This window comes from Octopus bimaculoides, chromosome 2 (genome assembly GCF_046866305.1).
Source record: "Octopus bimaculoides isolate indiv1 chromosome 2, ASM4686630v1, whole genome shotgun sequence".
Lineage (NCBI taxonomy): Eukaryota > Metazoa > Mollusca > Cephalopoda > Octopoda > Octopodidae > Octopus > Octopus bimaculoides.
In genome coordinates, this window is record NC_142929.1 from 127,038,141 (window position 1) to 127,061,357 (window position 23,217).

Genomic DNA, 23,217 nt, shown 5'->3' on the forward strand with positions numbered 1-23,217 from the left:
CACAAAATATATAAGTATACGAAGTTTGAAAGTCTTTCGGTACCAAAAACACTTCGTAAAACATTAATGAAAAATGTGGCCTCCGTTTTAAAAAAGATCCATACTTTCTGCTAAATAGATGAGGGGGGTGGGGAAACTAGTAACCTCCTCTGTGTGTGTGTGTGCATGTATGTATATATGTGTATATATATATATAATATATATATTGACGAAAAAAAAGTATCCCGATCTTCCTTCAGAATTATTCTTACAATATTTTTTGTTCGTTAGTAATAAAGGAATGATAATTGAACCTTTATTACTAATGAACAAAAAATATTGTAAGAATAATTCTGAAGGAAGATCGGGATATTTTTTTTTTTCGTCAATTCATTCGTAGTGGTGGTTTGGTTACAAAATGGAAACTGAACGTTTTGCGTATATTTCAACTTGAATTGAACACTTAAACAGTGAGCTGTACTTCATTATTCATAAACCGGTTGCTGTGATTTCTTTAATCAGGCCATTGGGAGTCACGAACATTGAGAAGTGGATACAATGGGAATTGAAACTGGCAAAGGCTAGTTGGTACTGGAGAAGACTTAGTCTATGAAACAAACCAATTAGTATAAAAGGTTAAGTCTATCTTGGCTAAGCTTGAATATTAGGATAATGCAAAGGAAATAGAACAAATGCGTCTCTGTCGCTTTAGAGGATGAATATTTATTTGTTCGGTCAACTGAATTATATTCTCATTGAATTAACGGACTTGCACGTGTATTATGTACCTAGGTTAGCGATTACGGTGTTGCACTCTCGATCGCAAGATCGTGGTTTCGATTCCCAGGCCGGCGTTGCGTTCTTGAGCAAAATACTTCATTTCCCGTAACTCCAGTCCTCTCAGGTGTAAATGGGTAACCCTGCGATGGAATGGCATTCCGTTTAGGAAGAATTTCGGCCCACCTGCCAAACAAGTGGTGTCATTCGAAAGCTACTATGCGAGGAAGCGCATTGTGAGCAGCGGAGCAAAAACCATCCGATAGTCTGGTGGATGCAGTGATAGTAATACACACACACATGTAGATATATGTAAAATTTGATATTGTGTATATATATATAAATAAGCAACACGGATTTCAAAGGTGATTGCAGTACGCACGTTTCACTAGCCTGATAGACTCGGCTATGTCAAGATGGACTTATGTATTCTTCCTCACATTTGGATTTTTATGTATTCTCTCTCCCACTTGGATTTGAAATGTTGCCACATTTATAATATGTCTTTTCTACAGTAATTTTTCTGCATTTTCGTGCAGCTGAAGATTGCTCTTCATATTGCATTTAAGGTAATGCTCGCATTACTTAAATAAATTGAAGTAGCATGAAACGTGCGTACTGCAATCACCTTTGAAATCCGTGTTGCTTATTTTTTGATTTTAATCACCTATCCTTTTGGGATGCGATATTCGGGTGCCTACGCATAAGTACCATATTCAACCTTGAATCTATATATATATATATATATATATATATATATATATATATATATATATATATATATAATTACTGGGCCCCGTTCCGTCAAAAATGACGGCTAATTGTAGTATTTTATATATAAATAAGGTACAAAACCAAGATTTTGGTTTCATAATTCTTTTATTACTAAATTTTTTGTGAAAAATCTATCGGCAACTAACATCCTTTGACTGCTTGTTTCCTTCAAAAGAATTTCAAAGTTTTCCTTCCTTCTTGTCCGACTTAAGTTACATAATGCTGGCCGTGACTAAATACGGGAGCTGGCAAGTAAATACCAAATATACAAAGTTGAAACACTGTTTGATTGTTCTTTTCAGCGTTGAATGTTAACCATTCCACTACCATTGCGCACACACACAAGCATTCATATACCTCCCCTTTACATGCACACACACATAAACTTACACAGAGTTGAAACGCTGTTTGATTTATCTTTTTCACCGTACAGTTTCCATCATCCCACTACGAAGTTTGCCTTCCGTCTTTATTCATCTATCACTCCTTCCCTTCTCATTCATATGTTGTGATGGAGAAAAACGCAAGAGTATTACAGTAGATAAGATACAAAACCAAGTTTTTAGTTTAATAATTCTTTCATTACCAAATTTTCTGTCACCACTAACATCCTTTGACTGCTTGTTTCCTTCAAAAGAATTTCGAAGTTCTCCTTCCTTCTTGTCCGACTTAAGTTACATATAGCTGGCCGTAACTAAATACGGGAGCTGGCAAGTAAATACCAAATATACAAAGTTGAAACACTGTTTGATTGTTCTTTTCAGCGTTGAATGTTAACCATTCCACTACCATTGCGCGTGAACACGCACACACACACACACACACACACACACACACACACGCGCACGCGCACGCGCACACATACACACACATTCACATACTCCCCTATTACATACACACATATTCACACAGAATTGAAACGCTGTTTGATTTATTTTTTCAGCGTACAATTTTCATCATCCCACTATCAAGTATGACATCACCCCTTCTTTCCTTATTCATCCTTTCCTTTCACCCTTTCCTTTCTCATTCATAAGCACAAGAGTATTATTATAGTAGATTATCTTAGTAACCATGGGAGCTATGAAAAAAATACAATGCCCCGCATCACCACCGGATCATTCTATACATCTGTGTAATTTTTCGCGCAATTCCATCCAGACGTTTGATCGTGAATCCCAAGACAAGAAGGAATCGCCCATGTCAAATTTATATGTATAGATATACATAATACACCAAGCTATGTAAAGAGCATTTCTAGAAGAATGGAAACGATGCAGTTTTCAGTAGAAAATAGAAATAAAAAATAAAAGTATATAATTAAATAATCTTCGGTCCCTCAAAAGTAGTTATCTAAATTTTACAGCTAATGTAATTGTTAATACTACAAGATTACATACGTGAAATTATTTGAATTTGTGTGTGAGTGTGTGTGAGTGTGTGTGTGTGTGTGTGTGTGTGTGTGTGTGTGTGTGTGTGTGTGTGTGCGTGTGTGTGTGAAGTGAAATGGAAGCTTATCTGATCACACAGAAAGATGTCGGAAACGAGATAAAAACTTGTTAGCTGTATTATTTGTTGCCGCTTTCACTGTACCGGTCTGTTCCATGGTGGTATTGTTTCAATGTTCTATATCCTGCCTCATTCTGGAAAATATAATAATTTGAAGTGTGTGTGTGTGTGTGTGTGTGTGTGTGTGTGTGTGTGTGTGTGTGTGTGTGTGTGTGTGTGTGTGTGTGTGTGTTACATTAGTTTCTAACATTGACGCAAGGTCATAGATTCCTAGATTTGAATGTTTAGTTGTTTGTGTCAACTGCAGTGTATTCCTAGTACTTACTTTAGCTATCTTCGAAAGAAAGAAGTCAAAGAGGTCTCCAGCATGAATTTGAACTGAAAACATGAGAGTTTAGAAATGAAAACGGTGAAGTTTACTAGTTTCAGACTTTTTATACTTTATTGATTGCCTGGCGTAGGAAAATAATTTCACAGAGAATACGAAGCGGAATTGTTCTTTTCGCAAGTACTGCAAATAATGTGAAAGGTTGCATGGCTTCAGCTTGGTCACACCGACAAAAATTTTTAGTTTGACCAACTTAGATAATTGTTGCATCATGGACGTGTATTGAATAACTCATTCTAAAATTATGATAGCGTCTTTGCTCTAAATTATTAGGTAATAATGTAGATGTAGTCGCGTATTGTGAACAAAGAGAATTACTTCATATCAGTCTTTGGATTTAGGCAAAGAATACAAAAGAGAGAACGGAATGCAGTCTTGATGCACACTAAAGAAATAATCTTCTTCCTATTGGATGAGATAAAAAGTTAGATTTTATGATTATGAAGAGCAGAGAACGCACGTAAGAGTCATGCGAAATATCAAAAAGCGCATGAAACCTTTATTTGTAACCTTTGCATTCCGTAAAGCATATGCGGGATCAGAATCAGTGGATCAATTTAAACATAACTAAAGAACTTAAGTTTACTCGGATCCTAATAAGAAAGAACTCATCAGAAAATAGGTATTAGACGATGTCTAATACCTATTCTCTGATGAGCTGTTTCCCACCTGATATCCAATTCCGATTTTAGTTACCTCTCTTGTATGAGTGCGGATATGTATGGGTTAGTAATGAGGGTGTTGCAATTATGATCGCAAAATTGGAGGTTTGATTCCTAGACTGGAAATGCATATATATATATATATATATATATATATATATATATATATATATATACACACATACATATACACACATATATATATATAGATACTTATATAAAGGCATTACTACAGAATAATGCCACACACTGGACTTCCCAAATAAACACATTTAGTACAGAATGCGAGGAAAGCAACCAACAGAAGAAAACTAACTTTCTTTTAAATAACTCAACTTTGTATCGACCGATTTCGCGATTACTAGAATGAATCTAGATTTCGTTCATCAGCATAGTATTGTTCAAAAAAATATATATAAATAAACAGAATTCTCACCTCACCAAAAACGAACACTCTACGTATCCGACAAAGCAAAGGGAATGAAGTTTATCTGTATACATCTTCATCAAAGAAGCGGGAATACTTCTGGGTTGTTTTAGGTACACGTGTGGAGACAGGAATAAAAATTCAGCATTGAATATATTCCGTGTATATATTTGATTAATAAATTCATAAAAAGGATAAAAAATAGAAAGTTGGTTTTCTTCTGTTGGTTGCTTTCCTCGCATTCGGTACTAGAATGTGTTTATTGGGGAAGTCTGTTGTGTGGCATTATTCTGTAGTATATAAATATAAACGAATAACTATATTGTTGGGAATAGAAATTTCCCTTATGGATTTTTTTACACACTGGCTTCCTGATAAAATTCTTGTAAAAGATTTTTAACCTTTTTTGAATTTTGTAAAACAAATATATGAATAGATAGATAGATATGCATATATATATATATATGCTTATATGTATATGTATATATATATGCACGCACGCACGCACACACACACACACACATATATATATATATGCATATATATATCTGTATATATATGCATATATATATATATGTGTATATATATATGCATATATATATGCATGTATATATATATATATATATATATATATATATATGTGCATATATATATATATATATGCATATATATGCATACACATATATATGCATATGTATATATATATATATATATATATATATATATATATATATATATAATACAAAACAGGACAAGAACGCAAGACAGTTAGGTGATACAAAAAAGGGGACAACAAAATATCCTGATAGACGATATAAAAAAAAACAAGGACGGGTCATTTGGAGTTTTCTTTCCTCAGTCGAGTTCCAGATTATCTTTGCAATTTCGGCTGGTTATACACGAGATTGCTCCAATCTGGCCAGCCCCAAGGAAAAACTAAGTTAAGAGCATTAGATTCCTTGGAAGAAAGCAGTGAATGTATACGAAAACAAGGACGGAAAAACACGGAGAATGTTACACAAATACAAGTATGTATATATATATATATATATATATTTGTATTTGTGTAATATTCTCCTTTTTTTCATATATATATATATATATATATATATATATATATATATATATAAATGCATTGTAGTCTTGATCAAAATATTTCATTTCACATTTCTGCGATCCACTCACCTGGCAAAAATGAATAATCCTGCGACGGACCGGCGTCTTGTGCAGGGTGAAGGATGTAAATACCACAGAAACCGGGGAAACTGGCCTTGGGAATGACCTTTGATCCTCACCCCTTTAGCATATTACTACTGGTTTACTTTCTCATTACAAGGATTGAACTGTTTTTGTTCTGCTATGAAGTTAAATACTTGTTAGTTTTACCTTGTTGTAAGCTTTCTCTTTTGGATTGCCCTGTTTTTGCTATTGTTTTTGCGTCTTTTGGCGCTTGTGGTTATTACTGGTTTTACCCCATTTAGGATTGAAACTTGTATTTTTGGTAGAATATGGACAGCGTCATGGAGAAGTCACCTGAACGGGAGAGCGACTTAACAGAAATAAGAAACACTGAAAGCTGTTATGCGAACACGGTTAAAAGAGGCAGGTACGGGCAGCGGCCCAAATCTATAGGTTTTAAGTGATAGTTAACCAGGATCATCTCAATGGATTCATGAGATCTCTTACAGAAGGTAGGGACGAATGTGAGATTGACCCTTGCAGAGGAGATTATAGAGAGTATCAAGAAGAAAACCATAAAGTACCGGACCTTTTCACTGATAACAAAAAATATAGAGATGGCATCTGAGGATGCCGTCGAAAAATGTTTAAGCCAAATTTGGAATTATGTAAAATTTGTAAAAAGAGTGAAACGTTTTGGGACGGTGGAGGTGAGGTTTGATTCAGAAGAGGAAGCCTTAAGTTATTCTTCCACACCCCTGAAGTCGGATGAACTGGTGTTACTTCCGACCTATCTCGGAAGAAGGACATCTAGAATCAGAAATGAAGAAATCCCTCCTGAAATTGACAAGATGTGGTTGATAGCTGCATAATGTTGAACGTAAAAGAAAATGGAATAACATTGAGAGCAACCGAGACAGCTAAATTAATAGGGTTATGGCCTGGAAGTAACAATCCAGGTCACCCCAAGTGACCAAGAAACGATCCCACATCAAATCATCCTGCCAGACGAAACCAAACTGAGACTTAGTGTAGAGGGCAAAAGCCCAAGGTGTTATGAATGTGGGAAAAAGGGTCACTTAAAGGCCAAGTGCCCTCACGTTTCGCATCATGAGGCACACCCTGCTCCTAGCATACCATCACAACCAAAAGAGCCAATGAGTATCGGCTGAATGGACGTCAGTCATTGGTTGAAATTACAGAACTACAACTTTAACATGAAATAACTTGCGATGTACGTTTTTTTGTTAAGAAGACTAAGAGAAAAAGATGTTTTATATGACACATTCTACCAGTGTCCCAAGTTTCAAAGTGTTTCGTTAAGAAAATACTGGTGCCCCCGTTTTGAACAAGATCCCTAATTCAGTTCTATTTGGTTAGAAATATTTCAAATAAATGGAAACCAGTTTTTTTTTTCGAGTATTGTATGGAAAAAAAAAATGGTTTAATAATTAGCTTGCAATTTCAAAAGAATATCATCAAGAAACGTCATGAAAAGAATTAAGACTATTCTAACGAAATAAAACCCATAAAAGATAAAGATTTCTGTAAAACGTAATTTCGAATAGTAAACCTACACACAAACTTAAATTTCCTCCCCACTCACTGAATATGAAAGCTATGTAGTAAAATGCCTTGATTAGATCTGACAATAGAAATTTTACCGATAATCTGCAGATATCCAGAAACCAAATGCGTAGAAAGTTTCAGCTGATCAAGTGTAATTTTCCTAAATAAAATGTCAAATGGGAGTGGTGACAAAGAATTTTAAGTTTGCGTTTCAGATTTATATGAAACTGTTCAGAAAATGCAGGATATCCTTATACATACATCTTGACAAAGATTTTTTTTTTTTTGTACATATAGTTTTATTTCACTTTATGCGATACTAGTCACCACTAAATTGGGAAGGATTTATTTCTAATATCTCAAACGAATTACTGCTTAAAATATCTTCGCAATCGTTCTATATATAAATACTGCCTGATCAAGAGGTATTTGAGGTGGTGGCTTGATTGGACTAAGTCAGTTATTGTCACCGCTTACTATCAGATTCTAAACAAAAAAAGCACGACAGAAGCAATATTGATATTTGTCCCCACTTAGACGTGTATCTTTTTTAAATGGAACTATACTGCAGTAGACACCATGAGATAAACAGTGCAAAATGCACTCGTTTATATCGCTTGTGGAGGAGAGATCCTGCGAGCAATATAAACAATGCATTTTGCACAGTTTCTCTCATGGTGTCTACCACAGTATAGTTTGTTCTAACAGAAAATCTACGTTCAAGTGGGAATAAATATTTCCTCCCTTAAATACGAGAAATACTTTGGATTCTTTAAAGACGTTCTTTGCGAGGTTCCATCTACTGCTGCAAATTAAAGATTTTCAACTTACTTTATATGTACGTAATTCACTAAGATAATTCATTTAAAGTTATTAGCTTCTTCCAGATACTTCCTTTTGCTTTTTTTTTTTGTGGCAATAAGGGCGTAGATGCAATGCAACAATTATTCCAGTTATGCCATAGATATTTTCTATATCTCGGCTACTGTAGTCATCCTGTTATCCAAACAAATCCATCTAAATCTCTAGAAACTTTAACACGCTTTAAGCTGTTAGCAAGTAATCCAACAATAAAAAAATTAAAAAAGCTAGAAATTACTTGAAACTGGTAATCTTTCGGAAGATTGTGCCATTCTGGCAAAAACCGACTCAGATGCATAGTGAGTTTCGAGTTGGTACAGATCCCTTAATGAAGCCAAAATGATTACCGTTAGAAAAGTATTACGTTTCAAGTGTACTGATGGCGGTAAAGCTGCTAATTCTACGATTTTACAGATTGGAAAGTGAATAGAAATTTACGAAATATCAAAGTAGACACATGGAATTGAATTTAGACAGCGGAGCATGTGGGCACTTCCCTAAGTCCAAGTCGATAGCGGTCACAATAAGCAATCTTAATTTGAGAAAACACATTTTCTAGCATAGTCGAGAAAATAATCTCGTCAAGCAGTAACATTTGCTATACAAACCATTGTGGACGGTTAATTCATACTTTGAAGCGAATTGAAATTTTTATAAAGCGATCCACAAACTATTCATTTATATTTAGGCATGTCACTTCTATTGTTAATCTCTTCCACAAAAAGTGTCAATTAACACGTAAACTCTAATGCAGCTGTTAGAGTTAAAAATCTGAATTACAAAAAGGTACATCCATAATTATGCAAATAAATTTTCATAAACATTATAAAGCCAAAATTAAGCTAGATGCTTCTTGAAGGAGGGGACCAAACAGTTTCTAGCACTTAAGCTAATCAAAGACTTTAGCCATATAGGTTCGCACAAATTCTACAATTAAGTGTTCCGAGCATGACCGTCGGATATCTGGAACAACATTTTTTTTATCTAAAGATGGTAGGGTTGCAGTTCAGTGATTTTGACTGGCTCTTTAAAGTTGAATGGCAGCGTAAGAGGTGATTCACTTAATGTTTTTCCTCAAATATAAGAATCATTGATAAGCAAAATAAGTTACTTACTGACGAACATGGATGAAACAAAGCAACACATTTAAATATGGAATAAATTTTTAGCTTTAAAAATTATTTATTAAAAGAAACCAAGTACAAAATTAAAAATCAAATGAGTAAAAATTGTAATCAAGATAATTGAGACAGAGGAAATTGAAATTTGCCAACTTAATTAGGTCCGTCGCATATGATTTAGGCTCAGGTAAACAGACCGAGTAAACCATAGGAGTAGAGACCTTTCATCACTGACCGTTTCAAGAATGCTGATTTGAGAGACATTTGGTTGCTTCGTCCCCGGGTTACAACGATAAATTTCAATAAATAAAAACATTTCCAGAAATGACAAGACACTTGTAAACTTTCAGTTGATTCTGAAATTCCGGCCGAGTGCAACAACCAATTAAATTTCGATTAGCTACAGGTCCATTATTGAATGCAAAGAATCATGTAATGCAGTAATATAAATTACATTTGAGTTTCCAATTCACTTACGGCAGTGACGCTTTTGGTAATTCTTTTCAATTATACCAGTTGAAGCAAATAAAAATTAGACACAACAGAAATAAAATTTATACGGTAAATTAGGAACGAGTATGTATGCTCCGTACTTCATAATAGTCACAGAAAAACTTTTCAACGAAGATAAAGGACAGCCGGGAGATATTTATCGTAGTCAAAGTCGTCACATCAGTACGATGCTTCAAGGTTCGTTCACATTTTAAAGCAAATTTAAATGTCTAGATGGATTCCCATTGCCCGGTTTCATTCTAAGATAAATTATTCATATTAGTAAAAAGCGGAATGAAACAGCCTCACATAAACCGGTTATTTTCGTTGGAGCAGTATTTTAAAAATATAAGCGAGTAACAATATAAAGCAGTTATTAGAAGGAATTGTAAGTATTTCAAATACACCATTCTACAGTTTATCGTATTCTTCCAGCTTTTGAATTAAATATATAGGTATTGCTATCAAGAAAAGATGGAGAAAATTAGATAAGAGACAGTATATGGAAATTCCAAATTGGTAAAGGTTGGTAAAACTAACGTAACTTCTCAGACAGCCGTCGTTGTAATAATTGCTTTGGGCGATAGCTTGGAGACCGCAGCCTGGAGATTTATAAATGCAACACGAATCTGGGAGATTGTGGTCACCCAAAACTCTGAACCATTCACTCGACGAATAAATACCACAACAAATCATTTCGCGTTGTGTCGTGTTCCATGCAATTTGCGAAGTGGGATTCTTGAGATAATTCATTTGAGCCGATTTCATGCGCTTGTTAATTTCACCGTGTACGTAACCCTTCGCTCCGATACCGACCATACCAGTAAAAATTTGCACAATTGCTAGTATTAACACAAAATATGTCATAATAGATAAGCCCTTAGAGCTATTTAGTATTAACGATCCGATGCCAAACATTGCAAGAAGGAAGTAGAGGGTTCCCGAACACAGCAGCAGAATAGAAAAAAGCTGAAAATGGCCACCAAATGTATTTATAGGTCCACCGTATTCCATCTGTATAACGACTCCAAATGCAATTGTGAAGACGGCACCGCATAACAATACACAACTAAGAACTCCAAAGCAACATCTCATGCCGTTTCTTGTCCACTGTTTCACCGATTCTGCAGGGATAGTAGCCATTACGTTACTACTTGCTGTGTGTCTCTGGCTTTTCATTAACAATTATTTATAAGTGTTTCAGTAGCGTATCTTTGTTTTGTTTGCCAGGAAATAATTTAAATATGAAAAGACTATCTGGCTGTCGAAAGCGGTGGTATTGAAAAGATGAAAATAAGATGAAATCTGGGATTAGTCTAATATATTGAAGAGGGCAATAAAGATACATTTGTTTTATTATTTCCCATAAAGGGTGAACAAAGAGGGGAGACAGCACAAACAAACTTTGGGGTCGACAAATGAGATATAAAAATTTAAATGGGTTATAAGATTAATCGAATGATTTTATTACTATCCATGAAGGACAAACACAGAGGGGACAGTACAATTTCTTTATTACCCAGAAGGGGCCAACATGGAGGGGACAGTACAATGTGATTTGGGGGTCATATAAAACGAAATGAAAAAAATTAAAATAATCATGAATTTATCGAATGGGACACAAAAGACAATAACAAACGTTAAGGACAGAATGAGGTTAAAAAGCCAGTCCGACCCCACGAGCTCTGCCTTTTTAACCAACACCTTGTATTTTTCTTTATATCATGTTCACGCAGGGTCTTTCACACCAAGCATCCGTGCAACACGCATCCATCGTTTTTTAAACACACTCTCAGACAGACATCTTCTTTCCAGCACCACTTTTCTTTTCAAGTGAAACTTAAAAAAGTTCACCAAAGAGGGTGGGGGGGGGGGCAGATATGAAGTTGTCTGTCCTAATCCCTTTCATCCTTGTCTTCCAGATCGCCTCTTTCACCATTGCCACTACTACGAGAAAGCAATTCTTGCCTTCATCCGTGAGGAAATCCGGTGAGCTGATTTTTAAAATCGACTCAGCTGATAGCTGTACTCTTCTCTCGTCCGACAACAAGTGTTCTGCATAAACCCACACATCAGAAATATCAGGACACTGGACAATAGCGTGCAGGACGGTTTCCGCGTGCTGCCCTCATCTTGGACAGGCCGACGGCCCAGGCTGGCCGTGTCTGGTGAGTTTATCCCGAACCGGTAAAGCTCTTCTGTAACACTGCCAGGCCAAAGACTTTTGGAAGTTATCCAGTGTCTTCGGCTCGAAGGGCAATAAAGATACATTGCAGCAAAAATCGTTTTAATTTAACTTGTAAAACTTTATGCATATTCGGATTCTGTAAATATATTCCATTTGCATTTTTTAAATATAATACTCCGTTATCTTATCCAGCATGCTACCCCGTGTGTGCTCGCGTTTGCTTTTTGTACTGGTGTTCGTGTAGTGTTTGAATGTGTTGTGCTGCTCGGCAGCGGTTTTTGTAGTTGTGCTTTGTTTGTTTCTGCTTTCTCTTCTCGCGGAGGAGGGATGGCTTGGTGGAGGCATGTCTGTGGAAGACTGTAGCCGCTCAGACGTGTCGTCGGCGGAGGAGGACTTGCTGGAGGCTGTCCGGAGGATGGACGGTGGACTAAGCATGGAGAGGAGGAATTTTTGCCGACGTTGCGGAGTGTCAGGGGAGCGAAGTTTGGAGGGCATAGAGATTTAGTGAGTCGGGATGGCTTTGAGGTGGAGCTGTTCCCCCCTCCCCCGCAAGAGACAGGAGGCAGCGTTGGGGAGAGGACGGTAAGATGCCGAACCTGTTCGATAGGCTAGGGTAGGATTGATATTGTGACTGCGAAACGGGTGAAGGGAGCTCGGGGGGGGGGGGGGGCGATCTGGAAAGATATCGTGTGCCTCACGGGAGGTTCGACGTTTGGAGTGGTGGAGGTGAGTTCGGGGACGCGGTGTCTGCGGGAGAGCAGGCGGTCACATCTATCAGAGGTGGGGAGGTGGTGCTTTTTGCCCACTTACAGAGGACTGAGAGCGGCAAACTGCCCTCCAAACTCCCCAATATCCACTTCCCTCCCCTGACACTCCGCAACGTCGGCAAAAATTCCTCCTCTCCATGCTTAGTCCACCGTCCATCCTCCGGACAGCCTCCAGCAAGTCCTCCTCCGCCGACGACACGTCTGAGCGGCTACAGTCTTCCACAGACATGCCTCCACCAAGCCATCCCTCCTCCGCGAGAAGAGAAAGCAGAAACAAACAAAGCACAACTACAAAAACCGCTGCCGAGCAGCACAACACATTCAAACACTACACGAACACCAGTACAAAAAGCAAACGCGAGCACACACGGGGTAGCATGCTGGATAAGATAACGGAGTATTATATTTAAAAAATGCAAATGGAATATATTTACAGAATCCGAATATGCATAAAGTTTTACAAGTTAAATTAAAACGATTTTTGCTGCAATGTATCTTTATTGCCCTTCGAGCCGAAGACACTGGATAACTTCCAAAAGTCTTTGGCCTGGCAGTGTTACAGAAGAGCTTTACCGGTTCGGGATAAACTCACCAGACACGGCCAGCCTGGGCCGTCGGCCTGTCCAAGATGAGGGCAGCACGCGGAAACCGTCCTGCACGCTATTGTCCAGTGTCCTGATATTTCTGATGTGTGGGTTTATGCAGAACACTTGTTGTCGGACGAGAGAAGAGTACAGCTATCAGCTGAGTCGATTTTAAAAATCAGCTCACCGGATTTCCTCACGGATGAAGGCAAGAATTGCTTTCTCGTAGTAGTGGCAATGGTGAAAGAGGCGATCTGGAAGACAAGGATGAAAGGGATTAGGACAGACAACTTCATATCTGCCCCCCCCACCCTCTTTGGTGAACTTTTTTAAGTTTCACTTGAAAAGAAAAGTGGTGCTGGAAAGAAGATGTCTGTCTGAGAGTGTGTTTAAAAAACGATGGATGCGTGTTGCACGGATGCTGGGTGTGAAAGACCCTGCGTGAACATGATATAAAGAAAAATACAAGGTGTTGGTTAAAAAGGCAGAGCTCGTGGGGTCGGACTGGCTTTTTAACCTCATTCTGTCCTTAACGTTTGTTATTGTCTTTTGTGTCCCATTCGATAAATTCATGATTATTTTAATTTTTTTCATTTCGTTTTATATGACCCCCAAATCACATTGTACTGTCCCCTCCATGTTGGCCCCTTCTGGGTAATAAAGAAATTGTACTGTCCCCTCTGTGTTTGTCCTTCATGGATAGTAATAAAATCATTCGATTAATCTTATAACCCATTAAAATTTTTATATCTCATTTGTCGACCCCAAAGTTTGTTTGTGCTGTCTCCCCTCTTTGTTCACCCTTTATGGGAAATAATAAAACAAATGTATCTTTATTGCCCTCTTCAATATATTAGACTAATCCCAGATTTCATCTTATTTTCATCTTTTCAATACCACCGCTTTCGACAGCCAGATAGTCTTTTCATATTTAAATTATTTCCTGGCAAACAAAACAAAGATACGCTACTGAAACACTTATAAATAATTGTTAATGAAAAGCCAGAGACACACAGCAAGCAGAAACGCAATGGCTACTATCCCGGCAGAATCGGCGAAACAGTGGGCAAGAAACGGCATGAGATGTTGCTTTGGAGTTCTTAGTTGTGTATTGTTATGCGGTGCCGTCTTCACAATTGCATTTGGAGTCGTTATACAGATGGAATACGGTGGACCTATAAATGTATTTGGTGGCCATTTTCAGCTTTTTTCTATTCTGCTACTGTGTTCGGGAACCCTCTACTTCCTTCTTGCAATGTTTGGCATCGGATCGTTAATACTAAATAGCTCTAAGGGCTTATCTATTATGACATATTTTGTGTTAATACTAGCAATTGTGCAAATTTTTACTGGTATGGTCGGTATCGGAGCGAAGGGTTACGTACACGGTGAAATTAACAAGCGCATGAAATCGGCTCAAATGAATTATCTCAAGAATCCCACTTCGCAAATTGCATGGAACACGACACAACGCGAAATGATTTGTTGTGGTATTTATTCGTCGAGTGAATGGTTCAGAGTTTTGGGTGACCACAATCTCCCAGATTCGTGTTGCATTTATAAATCTCCAGGCTGCGGTCTCCAAGCTATCGCCCAAAGCAATTATTACAACGACGGCTGTCTGAGAAGTTACGTTAGTTTTACCAACCTTTACCAATTTGGAATTTCCATATACGGTCTCTTATCTAATTTTCTCCATCTTTTCTTGATAGCAATACCTATATATTTAATACAAAAGCTGGAAGAATACGATAAACTGTAGAATGGTGTATTTGAAATACTTACAATTCCTTCTAATAACTGCTTTATATTGTTACTCGCTTATATTTTTAAAATACTGCTCCAACGAAAATAACCGGTTTATGTGAGGCTGTTTCATTCCGCATTTTACTAATATGAATAATTTATCTTAGAATGAAACCGGGCAATGGGAATCCATCTAGACATTTCAATTTGCTTTAAAATGTGAACGAACCTTGAAGCATCGTACTGATGTGACGACTAACGCCCACAATGATTTATTTATATAACCTATTTCCGCAATGGCAACTATTGCATCCTGCTTGAGGAGGATCACTTTGACTACGATAAATATCTGCCGGCTGTCCTTTATCTTCGTTGAAAAGTTTTTCTGTGACTATTATGAAGTAAGGAGCATACATACTCGTTCCTAATTTACCGTATAAATTTTATTTCTGTTGTGACTAATTTCTATTTGCTTCAACTGGTATAATTGAAAAGAATTACCAAAAGCGTCACTGCCGTAAGTGAATTGGAAACTCAAATGTAATTTATATTACTGCATTACATGATTCTTTGCATTCAATAATGGACCTGTAGCTAATCGAAATTTAATTGGTTGTTGCACTCGGCCGGAATTTCAGAATCAACTGGAAGTTTACAAGCGTCTTGTCATTTCTGGAAATGTTTTTATTTATTGAAATTTATCGTTGTAACCCGGGGACGTAGCAACCAAATGTCTCTCAAATCAGCATTCTTGGAACAGTCACGGATGAAAGGTCTCTACTCCTATGGTTTGCTCGGTCTGTTAACCTGAGCCTAAATCAGATACGACGGACCTAATTAAGTGGCAAATTTCAATTTCCTCTGTCTCAATTATCTTGATTACAATTTTTACTCCTTTTCCAGTTCATTTGATTTTTAATTTTGTACTTGGTTTCTTTTAATAATGAACTTTTAAAGCTAAAAATTTATTCCATATTTAAATGTGTTGCTTTGTTTCCATGTTCGTCAGTTAGTAACTTATTTTGCTTATCGATGATTCTTATATTTGAGGAAAAACATTAAGTGAATCACCTTATGCTTCCATTCAAATTTAAAGAGCCAGTCAAAATCACTGAACTGCAACCCTACCATCTTGGGATAAAAAAAAAATGTTGTTCCAGATATACGACGGTCATGCTCGGGACACTTAATTGTAGAATTTGTGCGAACCTATATGGCTAAAGTCTTTGATTAGCTTAAGTGCTAGAAACTGTTTAGTCCCCTCCTTCAAGAAGCATCTAGCCTAATTTTGGCTTCATAATATTTATGAAAATTTGTTTGCATAATTATGGATGTACCTTTTTGTAATTCAGATTAACTCTAACAGTTGCATAAGAGTTTACGTGTTAATTGACACTTTTTGTCGAAGAGATTAACAGTTGAAGTGACATGCCTAAATATAAATGAATAGTTTGTGTATCGCTTTATAAAAATTTCAATTCGCTTCAAAGTATGAATTAACCGTCCACAATGGTTTGTATAGCAAATGTTACTGCTTGACGAGATTATTTTCTCGACTATGCTAGAAAATGTTTTTTCTCAAATTAAGATTGCTTATTGTGACCGCTATCGACTTGGACTTAGGGAAGTGCCCACATGCTCCGCTGTCTAAATTCAATTCCATGTGTCTACTTTGATATTTCGTAAATTTCTATTCACTTTCCAATCTGTAAAATCGAAGAATTAGCAGCTTTACCGCCATCAGCACACCTGAAACGTAATACTTTTCTAACGGTAATCATTTTGGCTTCATTAAGGGATCTGTACCAACTCGAAATTCACTATGCATCTGAGTCGGTTTTTGCCAGAATGGCACAATCTTCCGAAAGATTACCAGTTTCATGTAATTTCTAGCTTTTTTAATTTTTTTATTGTTGGATTACTTGCTAACAGCTTAAAGCGTGTTAAAGTTTCTAGAGATTTAGATGGATTTGTTTGGATAACAGGATGACTACAGTAGCCGAGATATAGAAAATATCTATGGCATAACTGGAATAATTGTTGCATTGCATCTACGCCCTTATTGCCACAAAAAAAAAAGCAAAAGGAAGTATCTGGAAGAAGCTAATAACTTTAAATGAATTATCTTAGTGAATTACGTTCATATAAAGTAAGTTGAAAATCTTTAATTTGCAGCAGTAGATGGAACCTCGCAAAGAACGTCTTTAAAGAATCCAAAGTATTTCTCCTATTTCAGGGAGGAAATATTTATTCCCACTTGAACGTAGATTTTCTGTTAGAACAAACTATACTGTGGTAGACACCATGAGAGAAACTGTGCAAAATGCATTGTTTATATTGCTCGCAGGATCTCTCCTCCACAAGCGATATAAACGAGTGCATTTTGCACTGTTTATCTCATGGTGTCTACTGCAGTATAGTTCCATTTAAAAAAGATGCACGTCTAAGTGGGGACAAATATCAATATTGCTTCTGTCGTGCTTTTTTTGTTTAGAATCTGATAGTTAGCGGTGACAATAACTGACTTAGTCCAATCAAGCCACCACCTCAAATACCTCTTGATCAGGCAGTATTTACATATAGAACGATTGCGAAGATATTTTAAGCAGTAATTCGTTTGAGATATTAGAAATAAATCCTTCCCAATTTAGTGGTGACTAGTATAGCATAAAGTGAAATAAAACTATATGTACAAAAAAAAAAAAAAATCCTTGTCAAGATGTATGTATAAGGATATCCTGCATTTTCTGAACAGTTTCATATAAATCTGAAACGCAAACTTAAATTTCTTTGTCACCACTCCCATTTGACATTTTATTTAGGAAACTTACACTTGATCAGCTGATAATTTCTACGCATTTGGTTTCTGGATATCTGCAGATTATCGGTGAAATTTCTATTGTCAGATCTAATCAAGGCATTTTACTACATAGCTTTCATATTCAGTGAGTGGGGAGGAAATTTAAGTTTGTGTGTAGGTTTACTATTCGAAATTACGTTTTACAGAAATCTTTATTTTTTATGGGTTTAATTTCGTTAGAATAGTCATAATTCTTTTCATGACGTTTCTTGATGATATTCTTTTGAAATTGCAAGCTAATTATTAAACCATTTTTTTTTTTCTATACAATACTCGAAAAAAAAAACTGGTTTCCATTTATTTGAAATATTTCTTACCAAATAGAACTGAATTAAGGATCTTGTTCAAAACGGGGGCACCAGTATTTTCTTAACGAAACACTTTGAAACTTGGGACACTGGTAGAATGTGTCATATAAAACATCTTTTTATCTTAGTCTTCTTAACAAAAAAACGTACATCGCAAGTTATTTCATGTTAAAGTTGTATTTCTGTAATTTCAACCAATGACTGACGTCCATCCAGCCGTGAGAATTAAGTGCTGACAACCTAAACAAACGATTCTCGGCGGTGATAAAATTATCTCCTTGTCAAAAAATGGCTGAAGCATATTGGCAGTAGCTAATAAACCTTTCTATTATAGGCACAAGGCATGGTTTTTGAGGGAAGGAGCAAGTCAATTAGGGTTGGGGAAAACGAACACACGTGTGTTGCCTCTGAATATTTTTATTATGATCACGAAGGATCGAAACACAGATGGGTACAATACAGGACAAACAAATGAACAAAATGTGCGAGTTCTCTGATTTTTTAAAAAATTACGATAGTTTTAATATATGTTCATTGACTTTTTTTTTCCTCTTTCAATTATACAAGCATACATATGCGTATACACACACATCCATACACACATATATATGTATATACATACATACACACATACACACATATATATACACCCACACATACATACACATACATACACAAACATATCCATCCCTACACATAAACACGCATAAACTTAAACACGTATATAAAATAACAGAAGGATTGGGTTTTTCAACCCGGCAGCCTATAAGGCCCAGCAGCTTGCCTTTTATTATTTTCGATGATTAGTTTGGGTGACTTACACCCACCTTTTTCACCACTTCCTTCCATCTCTGCTCATATACTCTGGCTGACAGGGTTCTCTTTTCCAGCCCTATTTTGCTCTTCAGATGGTATTTGAAGTAATTCAGCAATCCAGGGCCGGACATGTAGGACCCTGTCCCCAAACCTTCCATTCTTGTCCTCCATATGCACTCTTTCAATACTGTGACCGTACAGAAAAAGCAAGCCTCACCTTCCTTTGAGAGTCCAGTTGGCGGTATCATCTTTATCATAGACCCAGCCGACAGCTGTACTCGTCCCAGATGCGACAACACGTGTTCTACATAAATTATCAAGCTGGAGAGCTGCCGACAATGTACAAAAGCGTGTAGAACAGTTTCACTGTCCCGCTCGCATCTTGGACATGTCGGTGGCACTGCTAAACCGTGCCTGGATAACTTCTCGCGAACAGGTAGAGCATTACTGTAACACAGCCAAGTCAGATATTTGGAAATTATCCATGTACTCCGACTTGAAGGTTTTACTAAACAGTGCAGTAAGTTGGTTCTCGTCGAACCCCAGAGCCTCTCCTAGGACGTCATCGTTTTTGCACTCCACTAGCCCTCTGTAGAACACCTAGGTGGTATTCCCGCAGCCAGCCTTGCCCGTCTTGTGGATAAACCAGAGTGCCATAAAGTCAAATTACGTCTTTTAATGAGACCGGGTTTAAATCTTTCCAGCGAGGCCGGTCGCGGCAAGAACTCCTCCGCCAACGGACTCCACACCTTATCACCCTCCAGGTGGCACCACCGAGATGTCTCAGCCTCAACGCATGTCTGCGCATCATTAGCCAGGACATCCCCAAACCACCCTTTAGCGGTTCCTGGCAGCATACGGAGCCGCCTCACAAGTGGCTTCCCCCCCCCACAAAAAGCGGAAGAGAAGTCTTACCAGCTTGTTTAGCCAACAATCGGGGCAAGGCACAACGGACAGGCGGTAGGTGATTACAGATGCTATAAACACCTGCACCACCTCCACTCTACCCTTCAAGGACAGAAACCTTTCGGACCACTTCCGAACTATAGCCTCCACCTTGTTCACTACCTCGCTCCAATTCTTCTCCGTCTGGGAGTCTGAACCAAACCAGACTCCAAGCAACTTAACAGGACCATCTGTCCAGTGTCCAACGACACTGGACGATAACGGCTTGTTCCTCCAGGTGCCGAGGCGCAAACCGATGGACTTGTCCTTGTTAACTTTTGCTCCTGCCACCGCTTCGTATCTTCGGAGAACCTCTTCTACGCGAGGTAGTTGTGCTTCTTTAGACACGATGAGAGTGACGTCGTCCGCATAAGCAGAAGTGAACTTACCGCATCCAATCTCATTAGGGATGTCACCCAACTTCTCCAGCCTCCGCAACAATGGCTCCAGGGCCAAGACGTACAGGACCGGGGATAGGGGACACCCCTGACGAACAGACCGCATGATCGAAAACGGCTCCGTTAGGTAACCGTTTATCTGGACGGTGGACTTGATGCCGCTGTACATAGCGGAGATCCACCCGCGAAAGCTTGGGCCCAGCCCAGCTGCTTCGAGGACGGCCCCCAGGTACCGATGGTCTACCCTATCGAAAGCTTTACTTTGGTCTAAGTGGACCAATGCCCCTCCTTTACCGGTTAATTTCCCAACCCTGTCTAAGGTGTAGCGAAGAAGGTGAAGGTTGTCCTCGATCGACCTGCCTGGGATTGCACAGGTTTGTGCCTTCCCGACAAGCTTCTCCGCGACAGCCGTCAACCTTTTAGCTAACACCTTGGCCAAAATCTTTAACTCTACGTTTAGTAGAGTTATGGGCCTGTAATTACTAATGCTATCCCCCTTGCTTGGGTCTTTCTGGATCAGCGTCACAACTCCCCGGCTTACAGAACTGGGAATCCTCCCATTCTGCTGCCAGTTTGTATAGACGCCTGCGAGGACCTCCCCAAACAAGTCCGGCATTAAACGATAGAACTCATAGGGCAGACCATCCAGTCCCGGAGCCTTTTCCGCGACGCATCCGGCCAGCACCTCTCTGACCTCCGCGGGAGTGATCGGGCCCTCACAGCATTCCGTCTCACGCGCCGAGAGTCGAGGTCCGCCAGCTAGGAAATCCCTTAAGGGCTCCCCGCGCTCAAGCGGACCGCTCTCCCCGAACACCCGAGCGAAATGCTGGTGAAGTGTGTTGGCTCTGCAAAATGTCAGAAGTAATGGAGATTAAATACGCTTTACACCGCTTAAAGTGCCAATGGAGTAAGTGTAAACAGCTGAATACTTGTCAGTGATTGGTTGAAATTATCGAAATAAGACAATTTTTTACATGAAATAAATCCGAATACAATTTTTTTTTTCTGTTCTATAACACAAAATAGATAAGTATACGAAGTTTGAAAGTCTTTCGGTACCAAAAACACTACATAAAACATAAATGAAAACTGGTGCCCCCGTTTTGAACAAGATCTTCAATTAGTTTTTAAATGTTTGGGGTGAGCTCATATTTTCAGGGTTACTTTTTCTTAACTACGTAAATCTCCATATTCATGAACTCTGCTTTGGTCACCAGCCAACAGATTTAGTTCACAGTAGGCATTAATACCAGACTGGATTTAAAAAGATTTCTCTGAAGATAAGCTTAACAAAATTAAAATGTTTGACTTATTTAGCGTGAACTTGGTTCAAACACGATCTGAAAGTTAACTTAAAATCACTCTCTTAGTTTCCTACCTTCCATTTTTATTAGTCCTTGTACAAGAAATGTATTCAGTTTCCACTTAGCCTTTCACAATCTGGATTTTGATTCCAAACTCACAAATTTGTTTTCCATCACTTTTCGGTTATTATAACAAGAGTAACTTTTACAGTTTGGTCGACTGAAAACATTAACTCAGTTGGGAATATAACAAAACTGTTTTAATCGATTTTGATCTCGTGCACGCATGCAATTTCAAACTTTATTCACACAACAAATGGGTTATACGATTCTTGATATAACATCAAATAGTCTAAAACGAGATTGAGTGCTTGTAGCTTCATTTGGTTAAGAGTAATAAGGACAAAATTTTGGTGTTCAGTTCGGGCTGTTAAAGTTAATAGTGGACGAGAAAATCGTGAATGTTTGGTCGTATAAGGAACTGGTTGACAAATGAATCGATTAAGCAAGAACGTTTTATGAAGGGTATAAGTAGTTGAGCACAACTCGGTGGATGGCCACTGATAATCAAAAGATCATTGTATACACTGAACTCAAGAGTTAACGCTTCAGTTCAGAACTTATGTTGATTCGAAGAAATTATACATCTGTGAAGTAGTTTTGGCACAGGGAAATGAGGTGGGGGAAGGAAATGGTCTATAATTTCCTTCAGCTAATTTAATCTTTAAGACGTTATTTTTTAAAATATTAATACTTCCTTAAGACAATTGAGCTGTAGAGATAGATATTAAGCAGCATACCTACAAAGCTGTAAAAAGAAAATCGCATCGTTAGTATGTAAAAGCAAATGTTCTTTAGTTGCAGTAAAAGTTTTTAAAGAACGGTAAAAATTATAAATCTGAAATATTGAAAATATTTGAAAAATTATCTCGACATAAGGGTTAAAAAACAAACCATGATGCGATTCTCTCCTTAAAAGCATTCACTTTCTCTTACTCTGTGCTTCTCAACCTTTTTCATCGTCTTACTCCCTGAGACTCTCCAGCGTATCATCGTGACACCTATAATAAATTTTGTAATTGTCTCGGAACGCAAAGCGCTATGTGAGTCACAGAAGGAGAGAAGCACGTTCTGACACTGCTGGCAGCTGCAATGCAATACTTCACATACATGAAATAAATTACGTTCTTCCAAACACTCCGTGACCCCGCTCCCACACACTCAATCCGAGAAACCCCCAAACGACACCCACCCAGGAGTCACGACCCATAGGTTAAGAACCGCTGCTCTATAAGAAACTATAAGCAGCAGCAGCTGCAGTTTCCAGACAAATAACATTTATCTCCTCACTGGTGATAAGAGATTTTAGTCTGAATAAGGTTTGGTGTGACTGATGCATATGTTAGGAAGGTCTAGGAGTGAATGGTTTTATAATCATAGGAGTGTATTCTAATGATTATAAGCAGATGGTTTATGTACAGAAAAAAAAAGAGTATGAGAAACATTATCGTAACTTGGTGCACCAGAGATTACAGAATATTTCTCAAAGAAGGCTCGTTGACA

At 37.9% G+C, this 23,217-nt stretch overlaps 2 protein-coding genes across 2 annotated transcripts; one reads left to right on the top strand and one right to left on the bottom strand.

The window, feature by feature from the left end:
- Nucleotides 1-9,505: 9,505 nt before the first annotated feature.
- Nucleotides 9,506-10,923, bottom strand: LOC149137232 (CD63 antigen-like). Its single transcript, XM_089347652.1, has one exon. The coding sequence runs from the start codon at nt 10,915-10,917 to the stop codon at nt 10,150-10,152; it is 768 nt and encodes a 255-aa protein (XP_089203778.1). The 5' UTR covers nt 10,918-10,923; the 3' UTR covers nt 9,506-10,149.
- Nucleotides 10,924-14,267: 3,344 nt separating this feature from the next.
- On the top strand, nt 14,268-15,758 carry LOC106871157 (CD63 antigen). Its single transcript, XM_014917467.3, has one exon. The coding sequence runs from the start codon at nt 14,272-14,274 to the stop codon at nt 15,037-15,039; it is 768 nt and encodes a 255-aa protein (XP_014772953.2). The 5' UTR covers nt 14,268-14,271; the 3' UTR covers nt 15,040-15,758.
- The last annotated feature ends 7,459 nt before the right edge of the window (nt 15,759-23,217 follow it).

Bases quoted from the DNA above. Each gene is read 5' to 3' on its own strand.
- LOC149137232 (XM_089347652.1), bottom strand. From the start codon at position 10,917: ATGAAAAGCCAGAGACACACAGCAAGTAGTAACGTAATGGCTACTATC.
- LOC106871157 (XM_014917467.3), top strand. From the start codon at position 14,272: ATGAAAAGCCAGAGACACACAGCAAGCAGAAACGCAATGGCTACTATC.